Source organism: Borostomias antarcticus, assembly GCF_949987555.1.
Source record: "Borostomias antarcticus genome assembly, chromosome: 12".
Classification (NCBI taxonomy): domain Eukaryota; kingdom Metazoa; phylum Chordata; class Actinopteri; order Stomiiformes; family Stomiidae; genus Borostomias; species Borostomias antarcticus.
Genome location: NC_140245.1, coordinates 19831964 through 19848070, shown reverse-complemented (window position 1 = coordinate 19848070; position 16107 = coordinate 19831964). Strand labels below are relative to the sequence as shown.

The 16107-nt window shown below is 44.9% G+C and overlaps 1 protein-coding gene across 1 annotated transcript in view; it reads right to left on the bottom strand.

Moving 5' to 3' along the window:
* Nucleotides 1-1015: 1015 nt before the first annotated feature.
* Nucleotides 1016-16107, bottom strand: part of lrrfip1b (leucine rich repeat (in FLII) interacting protein 1b) — a 45484-nt gene continuing 30392 nt past the window's right edge. The window contains exons 15-19 of the mRNA XM_084446870.1: nt 4417-4466; nt 4021-4129; nt 3658-3737; nt 3368-3472; nt 1016-2864 (exon numbers count right to left, since the gene is read on the bottom strand). Of these exons, the coding sequence (XP_084302996.1) occupies nt 2754-2864; nt 3368-3472; nt 3658-3737; nt 4021-4129; nt 4417-4466 (455 nt within the window). The 3' untranslated portion in view covers nt 1016-2753. The remainder of the gene's footprint in view (nt 2865-3367; nt 3473-3657; nt 3738-4020; nt 4130-4416; nt 4467-16107) is intronic.

Below are 16107 nucleotides of genomic sequence, written 5' to 3'. Positions count from 1 at the left end.
CCCAACACTAGCTCATACAGTACTGTATTTGTAAGTTGCTTTAGATCTGCAAAATGAAAAATAAATAAATACAGCACTCCCTCCGATAGGAAAAAAGCATATTTCATGCTACTATGAAGACGGGAAAAAACACAATTTGACTCAGAGGATGGGAGGGGAAGGGAAGGCCAGTGGAGTCTCAGGGGAGGTTTGCAGAGTGGCCAGTCAGGAAAGCATCAGGGAGACTAGAGGAGCTGTCAGAACAGAAGGTGCTAATGAGTCACTCTAGCTCTGCCTGCTCTGGAGATACTCAGCCCCCTTTACCCCTTTCCACCACCAAGCAGAGAGCAGAGGCTGTGTTTGTCCAGCATGAACACTAGACAGGGCCTCGGTCATGAACACTAGACAGGGCCTCGGTCATGAACACTAGACAGGGCTTGGGTGCTCTTAGCTGGATCCTCAGACTAGTTCATTAGGTTTTTAGCTGCGACCAGCAGCTCTGGAGCTCGCTCTGTTGGTTGGTCGGTCGAAGCTTTTCCTGGATAACTCAAAAAGTCTTTGACCAGAAAAGCTCTAAATTTGCATGCTGCGACTAGAGACCATGAGTACTGTAACTATGCCAGAAAGATTTACCATGATTCATAAATAGGTGGCGCTATAGTAACCAATTTAAAACACAAATTTCAAAATGCTGGCATTTCCACACTGTTTGACGAAAATGTATGAAACTTGTTACACTTATGTCTTTCCTTGTGTGGAACAATTTTGCCCCAAGAATCCATAAGGTCCGCCATAATGGATTTTTCTTCAGGTTGAAAACATTGGGTCTGGCAGCACATGCAAGCTGTGCTGCACGTGCACGTATGTGGTCGCAGCTACTGCAAATTTGCGCATGTTCTCACATTACTATTCCAAGCCCAACCTGTGTAACTCCTCATTCAAGGAAAACGATTCAATTTTCTGAAGTTATACAGTATAATAGGATCAATGCAAAGAAAGACATAAGTTCACTATTGACCATATCACTCAAAACACCATGCATGAAACACTTTCTTCATAGTAGCATGATACATAGTGTACTTTCACAGGTACATGCCCATTCATAGAGATAAACGTCAGAGAATAAAAGAGTTGTTGCATGAGTTTAATCTAGAGCTTGTCAATATCATCTTGAAGGCCAAACACCCTTTACCATTACCATTACCAAGCCAGGACATTAGCTTCGTCAGAGGCGGTTACAGTGCTGCTGAATTCCTGTCAGTTAAAACACTGAAATGTATTAGTTCTTATAGAAGGTCTACATTCAATTTAAATGACAGGCCTTGACCAACAGTAGTTGACCTCAACTCTGGACAGTTGCAATGAAAACCAAAGACAAATATTGCACAGAGTTTACAATTAGCTGCTTCTTAACAGTTCTCTCCATGAACATGTTAATTCCCAACACTGTAGATGTCCTGTAACTTAACAAGGGTACAGAGGGTGGGAGGTCGAGTCCAACGCACTGAGCATCTTCAATGCTTTCTCCCCCCTGTTCAGAGACAGTGGCTTCCCAGGATTGAGGCCATCAAGCAGATATGTGGGTTCCTGACTATTATGCTTCTGCCAATTACTTATATTAAACAGGCTTATGACAATACTAAGAGATAATATAAGTCTGTACATTCAAAACAAAGTGTTATTGCAATACACCATTCAAATGATTGTTTTCTCAATTGCGTTTTCATTTGCCAACGATGCATTTGAATTGCTCAAGGCCGTAATATTCATACAGTTAAAAAAAAAGGTGATTTCCCAAGTGCCGCTATACGATTCGTAATAAAGGATAATAGTCTGTTTGTTTGTTTTTAAGTGGCACAAAAGAAAACAAATATAATTGAGATGTGTGGGATGTTCCTGATTAATTCTCTGCCAGGGGATCCATCCTTTTTTCAACAAACCCACTCACCAACCAGGTCACACCTATGAGGACATACATACACAACACACACAGGGACACACACCACCCTTGAGTTACATCAAAATCAACCACATAATTTGACTTGGGAGTACATGAGGGACCAGGATTGCATGGCCACATCAAAATATATAAAAATGAAAAGAGCTCAAATAAACAAACTCAAAACCTGCAAGGTCCCCATTCCAGCATGTTCCTTTCCCTGTGGATGAGCTTGCTTGATAGAGCAGCGCCCCCATGTGGCATGGAGAGATAGTGCCACCCATTCCAGAGAGAGGGCAAGAGAGAGACAGACAAAGTGTCGGTGGGGCCGTGGAGGGATCAGAGATTCATGCCACAGGGCAACTTAAGCTTCAGTAAGAGGATGGGGATGGTTCCTTTTTGCAGCCCATGTGTGCAGATTTGCCTCCTTCTCCCTCTAGATAAGGGGGCCCTGTTCTGAGTCTGACTGAATAGAGTGATCCTATACGGCTCTGTCCATCAGTGGCTCTGTGTCTCTCCTGCACCTCTCACATGCAAGTTAGGGGTCCCATCCAGTCGTATGCTGAAACCTTTAGACCTGTGACTTGGTCAATCATTGGACTGTTCCCATTGTTCTCTAAATATGAAGACGACATGGCACAGCTCGTGATAATCCATGATGAGTGATACTGTATATGGTTACGTGACTGAGCTTTTGTATTAAGCTTCCTCTTGCTTTGAATTGTTTGGTTGTGTCAGCTGATACTGTAGGTGAAAGGTCGAAGGTCAAGCGGAGGGTCGAAGCCGTGACATCATCCAGTGGGGTCGCGAGGTCAGGCGCCCCAGCAGCGGGCCGTCACTGCTGGGCCAGTAGAGCACTCCGATTGGCCTTCATCTTCTCTAGCCGCTTGGATAGATGGCTGTTGCTTGCTTCCAGTTCATCAATTCTATCGAGGCCTGACCTCAGCTGTAGTGGTGTGTACGTGTGAGAGAGAGAGAGAGAGAGGGAGGGAGAGAGAGAGAGAGAGAGAGAGAGAGAGAGAGAGAGAGAGAGAGGCAGACAGAGAGAGGCAGATAGAGGCAGAGAGAGGCAGACACCAAAAGGCAGACAGAGAGAGACAGGGAGAGAGGCAGACAGAGAGGGACAGAGAGAGAGAGGCAGACAGAGAGAGACAGAGAGAGACAGAGAGGCAGACAGAGAGAGACAGAGAGAGACAGAGAGGCAGACAGAGAGAGACAGAGAGGCAGACAGAGAGAGGCAGACAGAGAGAGAGGCAGACAGAAAGACAGAGAGAGGCAGACAGAGAGAGGCAGACAGACAGAGAGAGGCAGACAGAGAGAGAGACACACAGACACACACAGAAACAGAGACGAAAGAAGTTAATAAATGCTAGAAGGGGAGAAGCAGCCAAAGTGAAGGTCCACACGGACAGACTGTCTGCATGACTGCCAGCTCCGGTATTAACATACCTCTCGTTGTAGCTTGCGTTTCTCTACTTTGAGTTCGTCCTCCACTCTCTCAGCACTTTCCGATGCCGACTTGTAGCGAGTCACTTGACCCTCTAACCGTATGATCTGGAAAAGAGACCAGAGACCAGTGAGGTGTAAAAATTGGATTGCCGGTAAGAATGTGGTGTAATGGTATATGTTATATGAACAGACGTTCTCAGTGTCCTGTGAATATTTAAAAGTTGCTCCAAGAAAAAGGATTGTGTGCATGAATGGAGATAGTACATTTATCCCTTTCCAAAGTTCTTTACATTTTGTTCAAGAGCTGTGACTTCCTGCTCCGATTTCACCAGTTTAAACTTGAGGTCGCTGATCTGCCTGTTGGCATCCCCTGTAAAGTACAGAGAAATAAGGAAACTAGTTAGTTGCAGTATAACAAATTGGGCTGTGGGTTTGTACCATCTTTGTTAGGTCACTTGAATAGGTACATGTTACAGGTTAAGGCATTGAAAATACAAAGTAAGACAATGGTACAGTATATAGATTTAATTGGATGAGAAGTTAATCCTTTCAACGTGACCAGAGGTGCAATACTCAGAACTAGACCTTCTAGTTAAGGAATAGAGGAAGCATCAGTGAAGCAGAGCAGATTACATTACATTACAGTCCCTCACTCTGCAGGTCGAGGATATGTGGATCCATGCCGTTCTCCAAGCCTTCTTCCTCTGGACCCTCTGTCCCATTCCTCTGTTTCTGCTCTAGCTGAGACTTCAGCCTCCTCACCTACAAGACCACACGTTCACACACTGGGTCACAATGTACAACTATTGCATGTACGGATCACAGAATTACAATAATACACTTATAATGACTGTACAGTATAGATAATTCCTATTACATTGTATGGGAATATTATATATTCATAGTAGGGACAGTTTTTCATTAACAGATCTAGCCAACAAGACATTTTTATATATCTAGTCAAGTCCACATTTGCACACCAAAATGGTGTAAATCAAAGACGCATATTTATGTGAAAATGCGTATTATGGGGTGAACAGTAGACCCACCTGGTCCACTAAACTCTCCCTCTCATCAACCAATTTTCTTAATCTGAGCTCTGAAACACAAAGAAATGAAGCACAATCAGAGGTAATGTAAAAGAGACATCTAGTCAAAGATAGGGTGAATAAATACCCGAACTAAAACCTTTTGTCAACAACATGTCACCAGTGCCTCACGCAGGCCGCGCCCCTTTCACACAAAATCAAACAAAGTTTTGTTTTTGTTTGTTTTTTAAGAAAAGTTGTTTTGTTTTTTTACTAGAAGTTTTGAAGAAGGCGCACAATATAACAAACATTTGTAAGATCACTAAATACTCTACTTAGCAAAGTATGCTTTCCCATTACCTGCCTGTCTGAGGGGTGAAAAGATGAAATCTTTGAAGGGGGATTTCTCAGCTAGCTGATTTTAGATCTACCAACATTCAAATAAACTGCTATTTTCATATTTCAGTAGTATGACACCATTTGTGCTGGAGCTCACCCCAGTGGACGAGAGGGTTGCCTCCCTGCGCCTTAGGACTGTGGGGTGGGGGACTCTGACTGTGGTTTGTGCTTATGCACCGAACAGCAGTTCAGAGTACTCGGCCTTCCTGCAGACCCTAAGTGGAGTCCTATTTGGGGCTCCTGCAGGGGAACTTCACTGTCCTATTGGGGGACTTCAATGCACACGTGGGCAATGATGGAGAAACTTGGAGGGGCGTGATATGGAGGCATGGCCAACACGATCTGAACCCGAGTGGTGTTTTGTTGTTGGACTTCTGTGCTAGTCACAGTTTGTCCATAACAAACACCATGTTCAAACACAAGGATGCCCACAAGTACATCTGGCATCAGAACACCTTAGGCCGAAGGTGGATGATCGATTTTGTTATCTGATCTGAGGCCATGTGTCTTGGACACTCGGGTAAAGAGAGGGGCAGAGCTGTCCACTGATCATCATCTGGTGGTGAGCTGGTTTCGATGGCGGGGGAAGCCTCTGGACAGACCTGGAAAACCCAAGCATGTAGTGAGGGTGAACTGGGAATGTCTGGAGGAAGAGCCTGTCCGGAGAGATTTCAATTGCCTCCTCCGGCAGAGCTTCTCCGGCATCCCTGTGGAGGTTGGGGACATCGAGCATGAGTGGTCGGTGTTCAAAGCCTCCATTGCTGAAGCTGCGGCTGGGAGCTGTGGCCTGAGGGCCATAGGTACCTCAAGGGGCGGTAACCCTCAGACACCGTGGTGGACGGCGGTGGTCAGGGAAGCTGTCCAACTGAAGAAGGAGGCCTTCCGGGATATGTTAGCCCGGGGGACTCCAGAAGCAGTTGCAGGGTATCGACTGGCCCGGAGGGCTGCGGCTTCGGCCGTGACCAAGGCAAAGCAGCAGGTGTGGGAGGAGTTCGGAGAAACCATGGAGAAGGACTTTCGGTCGGCACCAAAGTGTTTCTGGAAGACCATCAGACACCTCAGGAAGGGACACTGCTGACCTCAACTGAGGAGGTTGTTGAGCGTTGGAAGGAGCACTTTGAGGAACTCCTGAACCCGACTAATCCACCCTCTACGATCGAGGCCGAGCCGGAAGATGATGGGGGGTCATCGTCAATTTCCCTGGAGGAGGTCACTGAGGTAGTCAAACAACTCCACAGTGGCAAAGCCCCAGGGACTGATGAGATCGGCCCAGAAATGCTGAAGGCGCTGGGTGTTGGGTGGCTGTCTTGGTTGACACGCCTCTTTAACATTGTGTGGAAGTCAGTCAGTGCCAAAGGAGTTGCAGTGCCAAAGGACTGGCAGACTGGGGTTGTGGTCCCAATATTCAAAAAAGGGGACCAGAGGGTGTGTGCCAATTATAGAGGTATCACATTACTCAGCCTCCCAGGGAAAGTGTACTCCAAGGTGCTGGAAAGGAGGGTCCGGCCGATAGTCGAACCTCGGATCGAAGAGGAACAATGCGGATTTCGTCCTGGTTGTGGAACCACCAACCAGCTCTTCAATTTCGCAAGGATCTTGGAGGGGGCTTGGGAGTCTGCCCAACCTGTCTACATGTGTTTTGGTGGACTTGGAGAAGGCTTACGACCGGGTCCCTTGACAGGTCTTGTGGAGGGTTATGCGGGAGTATGGGGTGAGGGGGTCCCTACTTAGGGCCATCCAATCACAGCGAGAGCTGTGTCCGCATCCTCGGTAGTAAGTCGTCTTCCTTTCCGGTGGGGGTTGGCCTTTGTCCCCAATCCTGTTTGTGATTTTCATGTACAGGATATCAAGGCGTAGCCATGGGGAGGTGGGTTTGCAGTCCGGTGAGCTGGGGATCATGTCGCTGCTATTTGCAGATGATGTGGTCCTGATGGCATCATCTGCCTGCGACCTCCAGCACTCTCTGGATAGGTTCGCAACCGAGTGTGAAGCGGCTGGGATGAGAATCAGCACTTCTAAATCTGAGGCCATGGTTCTCAGCAGGAAACCGGTCTGTCTGCTCCGAGTAGGAAATGAGTCCTTACCCCAAGTGAAGGAGTTCAAGTATCTGGGGGTCTTGTTCACGAGTGAGGGAACCATGGAGAGGGAGTATGGCCGGAGAATCAGAGTAGCTGGTGCGGTTCTGCAGTCGCTTTACCGCACTGTTGTGACGAAAAAAGCTCTGAGCCAAAAGGCAAAGCTCTCGATCTACCGGTCTATCTTTGTCCCCACCCTCACCTATGGTCATGAAGGATGGGTCATGACCGAAAGAACGAGATCACAGATACAAGCGGCCGAAATGAGTTTTCTCCGGAGGGTGGCAGGGGTCTCCCTGCGAGATCAGGTGAGAAGTTCAGTCATCCGGGAGAGACTACAGTAGAGCCGCTGCTCCTTTGCATCGAAAGGAGCCAGTTGAGGTGGTTCGGGCATCTAGTGATAATGCCTCCTGGGTGCCTCCCTAGGGAGGTGTTCCAGGCGTGTCCGGCTGGGAGGAGGCCACGGGGTAGACTCAGGACTAGGTGGCGGGACTGCATCTCCGCACTGGCCTGGGACCGGCTAAAGATTCCCCAGGCAGAGCTGGTTGATGCTGCCAGGGAAAGGGATGTCTGGGGCCCCCTGCTGGAACTGCTGCCTCCGCGACCCGACCCCGGATAAGCAGCTGACGATGGATGGATGGACATGCATTTGAAAGCTTACAAAAAAAAACGGAAAATTGCACTTTCCAAAAAAACGGAAAATTGTTTTGTGCCTCCTGTCAAGCAAGGTAAATTTTCAGTTTTTTATGAAAGTGCAGATTGTAAGCTTTCAAATGGTGTCATACTACTGAAATCTGAAAATAACATCACATATGTTAGCCCATCATATAATGATCAGCTGTTAATTGAAAAAGACCTAACAAACTGTTTCTTACCATTCTTGGTAATAATAATAATAATAAACTTTATTTATAGAGAGGGAACGTAATCTCATCGCCCCCTAGCAGTAGTTTTCCTAATGCCGAGAGAATGAATGGGATTTCTCATCGCACATTTTCAGAAAAATTATATCTCGGTCTACATTGAAAAATTAGTAGAATGCATTAAATATGATATACTTGGATACAAACTTTATTGATTCTGGTGATCATAGTTAATTTTCAATCACAATCCGAATTATGCATATATTTTTTGTAACGAGGTGGTAAAGAACTACATACGGCATGCATGACATCATTTTGTGCGCCTCTGCGAGCTTGCTGACTCTACCAGCTAACATCTAACACAATTACAAATCAGTACACCTACAAAAATGCCGATATGCATTGCATGGCTGGCACAATACTTCAGCAATAACAAGAAGTGCATCCCATGTGCTGACAATCATTTTAGATCTGGCAATGTAGAAAAATGCCGCTATTCGCAGGGCTAGCATGAAGGACCGGTCATATCATGTTACGGTGAGTTATCATCATAAGTGAGCCTATTACGGTTAGGGGTTAAGGTTAGGGTTACGGACCAGTAAGAAAAGTCAGGCGCACCTGCGGATCAGACCAGCTAAGACCAGTCTGACCAGCTAATACCATCCTAACCAGTTCACGTCAATAGGAGGCTTTGGTTATGACATTTAACAACGTAGCAATGTCCATATGCAATTCAATTCAACTTATTATTCATATCCATTTTTCCAGCTCTTTGGGATCTCTTGGAAATGGGAATTTGCAACCATTCGTCTCATACCGATGGGAGGAATCTGGTGCAAAGCACAGTTTTCGCATGAGTGACGTACATAAGCGCGCGAAATTCATCCGAATCTGAATTTCGCTGAGGTTTACAGCGTGAAGGGATGGCTGTTGTGTGTTCGGTGAAATTAGTACTGTTTACAAGTTACTGTTGTTTCGAAATACAGAGGCGAAAGGACCTATGATGTTTACAGGACGACTTCAGAGCTTGGTAAGCATAAACCATGTAATTCCTGAACTTGAAATCCACGTATATCATACTTTTAGAGTTTTTCGAGTGTAACCATAGCTAGCAACTAGCCAGGGTGCGCACCCCGACGTTATTGACAGAACTCTGTACTGCACAAAACAGAAATATTTTAACCTGTACTAGTCAGATACATGCCAGGGAAATAGGGCTAAACATGAAATTCAGTGTCCATATCCTTTAAGCTGGCCAGATCGCTATGATTAAAAGGAATGTATAATTGCGTATCATCCGCATAACAGTTAAAGGAGATATTGTATTTGTGGATGATATCGCCGAGAGGAAGCACGTATATAGAAAAAAGTAACCGGCCCAAAATAGATCCCTGGGGAACACCATAGCTCATCCGAGCAGAAAAGGAACAATAGTTACCTATTCCAACAGAAAAAGTTATATCAGAGAGATAGGAACTGAAAAAAGCAAGGGCTGAGTCAGTAAGCCCCACCCAGTGTTCCAGACGGTTCAACAGTATTGAATGATCGACTGTATCATATGCTGCGCTAAGATCGAGGAGGAACAGGATGGAGCAGAGAACTTTGTCAGCCGCAAGCAAGAGATCATTGGTTACCTTGAGGAGAGCTATCTCTGTGCTATAATGGGTTCTGAAGCCAGACTGACATTTTTCAAAAATATTGTTTCTATTCATGAAGGAGATCAATTGTGAAGAAAACACTTTTTCCAGTACTTTGGCTAGGAATGGTAATTTAGAGATAGGCCTATAGTTGCATAAACTATGGCGATCAAGATTTGTTTTTTTAAAAAGGGGTTGAACAATGGCATGCTTAAAGTAAGAGGCGTACAGACCAGAGTACAATGCAGTTAATAATGGAGAGGATGTGAGGGGCAACAGTACCCAAAACATCTTTAAGCAGTTTGGTCGGGATTATATCTAGGGTACAAGTTGAGGATTTCATGTGGGAAATAGACTTTTAAAATGTCCAACTGAACTTGTAATTTATCTTTTTTCCAAGCTCGTTTGGCCTTTCTGAAGTCTCTCTTTAGGGGCTGAGTATGGTCATTTAACCAGGGCAGTGTGTTCCGTTTGATACGTCTAGCTTTAAGAGGAGCTATGGAGTTTAAGATTGAGAGGGACGTATCATTAAAAACAGTGACAAGGTCATCAACGGAAGAGACGGGGCTGGCACAGGCTATCCGTAATAGAGGAAAAGGCCTCGCAAAATTTGGAGGCAGAGGAAGCATTAAGGATGCGAGATTGGACCGTTTTACATGGAATAGACGTAGAGACAGCGAATAAAACATTAAAACGAATGCATTTGTGATCAGAAACAGGGACATCATCAAGAGCAAAATCATTTGGGGTAAGACCAGCAGTCAGCACTAAATCAAGAGTATGGCCTTTGGAATGGGTGGCACCATTGATTGACTGAGCAAAGTTAAAAGACTCAATAAGATTAATAAAATCATGAGAGTGAGAGTAGGACAGCACACATGGATCTTCAGATCACCAAGAAAGATGACTATCATAAACAGGCATAATGGTTGAAAGGAGTTCAGAAAATTCTCCAATGAAGGTACTGTTCGATTTAGGTGGTCTGTACAGAAGAATACATAAAATAGACTGGGGTTTTCCAGCAACCAAAAAACACAGAAGTTCAAAAGAGTTAAAATTGCCAATGATATAATAGAACATTTAAATTTGTTTCTATGAATGACCACTAACCCGCCTACACGCCCAGAAGGTCTTGGCAGATGGAAATATGAGTAATCAGGGGGAGTAGCTTCTATTAGAGGTACCACGTCAGATAGACTCAACCAAGATTCCGTCAGCATAAAGAAATCTAGGTCATTAGATAAGGTAATGTTCTGACAGATAAAGGACTTGTTGCTTAAGGATCTGACATTTAGCAAACCAAACTTAATTAGAAGGTCTACAGGGACATATTGTAGAGAGGATAAAGGCTGGATGTTAATCAAATTAGTATAAGAGACGGTGAAAGGCAGCTTAGGCACAATAGGGGACCTAACAGTGATACGCACATGTACTGTATAGAGTAAGACGTAGGGTGGATAGATTCAGCAAATAGGAGTGGAGGTGGGCGAGATAAATAGTGAGAATACGTTTCCTTATTGACACCAATAATTACATCTTGCCGAGGTGCATATCAGGACGAGTTAAAAGAAATATGCTGAATGAGGTTATCAGCCAGCAACTTTGTTCCCTTCCTGTTTAGGTGGAGACCATCTGCTCTATACAGACTGGAATTAGACCAGAAATAGTCGAAATTAGAGATAAAATCATGACTAACAGCAGAGCAGAAGTTTTTCACCCAGTGGTGGAGGCTAAAAAGTCGACTAAAACGTTCAGAGTTTTTGGACAAAGTTGGAATGGGCCCAGACATGAAACATTTTCCCAGGCTCTCAATAGTGCAGCACAGGGATTTGATATGGTCGTGTAGGTCGGAGGAACGTCTAGCCATGACGTCATTGGTTCCCACGTGCGCTATTACTACGTTTACCGTTGGATGTAGGTCAATGAGTGCTGGGACCAAACTAATTAGGTCAGCTACCTTGCGACCTGGGAGACAGAATGTGATGGCACATGGGATAGTCAAGTACCCCATGACGAGAGAGTCACCAACGATTAAAATTTGTGGATTACTGCTGCCCACACAGCTGTTGTAGACGGCTAGCTTTTGTGGGAGCTGTGGAGGGAAGCAAACGGGGCCAGCCATGCTAACGTTGGCTGGAATTGCAACATCGTCTGTCGTGCCCGGTAGGTCTCCCTGAGCAGAGGGACCTGGGTCGGGCAGGGGGAGAAGACCAGACCCGAGAGCAGCAACAGAAGTGGAGGGTGGAGGGAGTAGGTCTGTCAGAGTGACTGGAACTCTGGATGGAGCAGCCGAAGCAGCGGACAGTGGAGAGTGCTGAGAACCAGCCGGAGCAGCTAGGGCGCTGGGGGTTGACACCGAGGCTCCATCGCTGTCCTCCGGTGTTGCGTAGTCTCTACGCCGTAAGACAGGCATAGCTATGCTCATCAACACAGAAGTGTAAGCCAACATTGAGGTGTTATATAAACCTATTGTCTGTGTGTGTGTGTGTGTGTGTGTGTGTGCGTGCGTTCATGAACCTGCTTACAGCATCAATAGAGATAACCAGATATAAATCAATAGATGTATACATATCTGTGACTCAAATAACCTCAATAAAAAAGCAAATAACCAATCAAACTTGACATGGCTCGTTTATTCAAGGCACCTTCAATATAACTATTCTTACTGTACACAGCATAAATAACATAATACATAAAATTTCATCGTTAGAAATAAATACAGACTAAATAGATTTGTTTTGTGACTTAATTTTAATAGGGCTGTCAATCGATTAAAAAAAAATTCTAATTACATGATCTGTAATTAATTAATCTAATAAGTCACAATTAATCACATATGTTTTGCTGGGAAAAGCCACCAAATTAAGATATTTCAATTTAAAGACATCAAATGATTGTGGAAAACGAGTAAAGCGTTGAATAGACATTACAAAAGGTGGCTTTAGAAGTCAATAAATGTTTTATTAAATTATTAATTTGCAATATCGTATTATATGTAAGGCTATCAATTAATCTAAGCTGGATATATGCCAATATATCTGTGGATTTTCAAAACTATTGTGCCTCTTGATGCCGGTTTGTAGCTGCATTGGAGGACATCATTTGAAACGCTTCCATTAAGCCCTTGTCTTCTACCATAGTTATTGACCTGCAGTCCATAGCAGTTAATTTGGCAACTCAAATTTTTTTTTTCTCAAACAATTGGTCTGAGGTACACTGAGCCAGCTCTTTCTGTGCTGCCTGCTCTCTGCGCCCCACTGAGCGAAATCGATTCATAAAATACAAATACAAATTAGTATTTATTTATTTTTGATATTTTTTACTGTGTTAATTTTTGCATAATTATTTGATCTAATTACAGTAGCTTGTTCAACTGACAGCTCTAAATTTAAATTTACTGTTGACATTAATCTTAGACAAAAATTAACATGTAAAGGCTGTATGCCTTACAAACTTCGCTTTGAGTACCCCCTACAAATTGCTCTTCACCATGCAATGAGTAGCTGCTTGAGTACTACAAGAGGCAGCATTCCTCTCCACCCTTGCGCTTTCTAATGCCCAAACAGAAGTATTCCCTTCCACTCTCTGTGACTTCTGCTAGGCTTGGAGATTCGTGTTCCCTTCCCTTCCAGTACTTGGCTGCCCTTGTTGAACAGCTGCAGTCTCTTCCTCATCCTCTTCACAACTGTGAATATTAACAGCAGATGCCCGTTTATTTGGCTCCTCATCAGTCATTGGTCTATTTATAGTGGTCTTACGCTTCCTCTGTCCTTCTACCTGAACGAGCTCTTCATCTCTTTCTGAAACTCTGGGTACCACCAACACAACCCAGTCTTGGCTGGTTTCTACCTCCAATTCTGTCACAATCGGACAATGGTTAATTGTTGAACTTTGATCAATCGGTGAGGTAGCCGTCACCACTTGAGCATTCCCCGATTCTTTCTCCTTGGGATCTGCTAAACATTCCTCCAAGCCACCTTGAGCTCCTGGCGAGATCAGAGGTGAATTAGGGATCATCTGGTCCACTGGGTTTTGAAGGCTCGAAAGATCTGCTTTCTGATGTTGTTTGATTGTTCTTGGCCTGTTGTATATTTGGTATACGATCCAGGGAATTTTCATTTTTCAACACATTCTCCTTACCTCCCTTCAGATCCGGACTAAATGCTTGACTGATCTGATCTGACCTGTTCTTCACTGAGCTAGTTGGCACCTCTTCTGTCAGGTCAGAGATCTGCTTCTCGTCAGAGTCTCTGTTCCTTGGCATGATTCCTGGACAGACTCCTGAAGTGTTGTGATGATTCTCAGGCTGACACTCCATGTTTTTCTCTACCTCACTTGCCATGTGCTGCATGACCAGGTCTAATCTGGTCTGGCCTTCAACAGGTCTTCGGAGACAATGCTAAAATATGCTAACCCGAACACAAACCCTAAGCCCAACACTAACCAAGCTGCCATCTGTTGGTCAGCTTCCATTACTGAAGATGTGCCGTCTTCTGAACAGTCTGACAGACCTCCATTAGCATCAGACTTGTACTCCTGCATAATTTCTTGACGTTCTTCAAAAACTCCTTCAACCTCAGACACGGTACCACACTGTACCACCTCTTCACCTTCTTCCTGACCACTTTGAGCTTCAAACATTATTGCTTTGAGTGCCTCAAGCTCACCTTGTGACTTATTTGGGACCTGAACGAGAGTGGCCACCACATCAACACATGGAGCTGGGTCAGAGATACCAGTCAGTCAACTTAGTTGTAACATTCGTTGTACTTTTTTGGGCTATTGCAAAGACCTCTGCCCTCCACCTCTGTGCTCCAGCATTCAAGATGCTGCCCCACATGGCCTATCTGTGGTTGGAGATGTTCAGTCATATCTAGGTCATTACATGCTGAACAGTCTGGTGGGACCTCACAGCACTGGATGGGGGAGTCATTTCTTCACAGGATTGATTAATCTGCTCACAGGGGGACAGAGAGGTCTTGTCTGGAGATTCTGCTTCTGTTTGCACCATCTTCAGCTGATCTGAGAGGTTCTCAGCCTCTGCTACAAGTTTCCTGTCATATGTAGTATTGACAATGGTATGATCCAGCTGCATAATGGTATGGTCCAGCTGCATCTCGCCTGCTTTGCCTGGAAGACCATGGGGGGAATATTGGAGGACCAAACACAAGCTTGATTGGTTGATGGTGATCATTATTGCATAACGCAGACTCCAGTACAGTAATTGCTCAGGGGAAATCGAAAACAGGTTATTAGAAGAGAGAAAAATACTCGAAAAAGTACTTGGGAGTAGAAGCATAATAGAACTATTAGGTACTCAAGAGTTGAAAAAAATGATGATTGGAATCCACTGGAGAGCAATGCTTCAAATACTTGTTGATTTCAGTGAGGAAAAAAATAACAGTTATACACTTTATTGTTCTCCATTGTATCACATATTCATTGAAACATTTATTGAGCAAACCAGAGATGAGATAAAAATAAAGTTAAAATTAGCTGCAGATACAGAAACCTCCCCGTGGTGCAGCCTGGGAAACGCTGGTAGAATGAGACAAAATCCAATAGGATATTAATCTGATACTGCCAGTAGGCCAATCTCTGTATACTTACCCACGCAATCAAACGATGACATATCCTGTCAGATCCCGACAGCGACACAAGCACCTGCCCCCTCTGGACCTGCACTGTCAGTCGTCTCAATCAACATTGAAGGTTTCTTCAAGGCAGATATATTGGCAACGATGACACACTGTGCATGCAGGAAACCCACATTGGCCCTGCACAACACCGACCTGTCATCCCTGGAATGAAACTAGTCGCAGAGATCGGACACAGACAGTATGGATCAGCTGTCTTCAGCCGACCAAACCTCAAGATTGAGGAAGTCTGGACCCACACCACAGAAGGGCACATGGAAACCATCACGGTTGCCCTCCCAAATGTCTCTGTCACATCAGTGTACAAACCTCCCCCAACCCCCTTTCTGCACTCAGAACTACCAGAAAGATGCAAGAGGAGATTCCAAATCAGCATTGGCGACTGCAACGCCCACAGCACATCATGGGGTTATGAGAGCAACAACCAAGACAGAGATGAAGTTGAAACCTGGCTCGAGTCCAAACACCTGACCCTAATCCATAACACCAAACTACCCACATCTTTCCACAGTGCCAGATGGAAACGAGGTTGTAACCCAGACCTTGCCTGTGTGACCAGTGAAATCACTTCCAGAACTGTGAATAACTACTACAATAACTACACCAACTTCACAGACTTGGTGAAAAGGTCAGCCAGATGTCACATACCCAGAGGATGCAAGACACAGTATATTCCTGGGCTATCAGAAACATCCAGCGACCTGCTGAAAGCCTACCATGAGGAATACAATAAGGGCCCTTTCTCCTCCACCACCATGGAACTTGGAGAGACCCTGATCAGCGAAGTTGGGGAAGAACGAAGGAAAGTCTGGAAGGAGATGATAGAAAACACCAACATGACAAACAGCAGGAAGGCATGGGCTACAATCCGCCGTCTTGGCGAAGACTACACCACACCTCCCATAACAACAACGGTGGTATCAGACCAACCACAACCAGTCAGTCCTCTCACCAAACCCTTCGACATAGAAGAACTCGAAACTGCAATGGGAAAGTTAAAACCCGGAAAAGCAGCAGGGATTGATGACATACTGGCAGAAATGTTACAGCACCTGGGACCTAACGCAAAGACCTGGCTTCT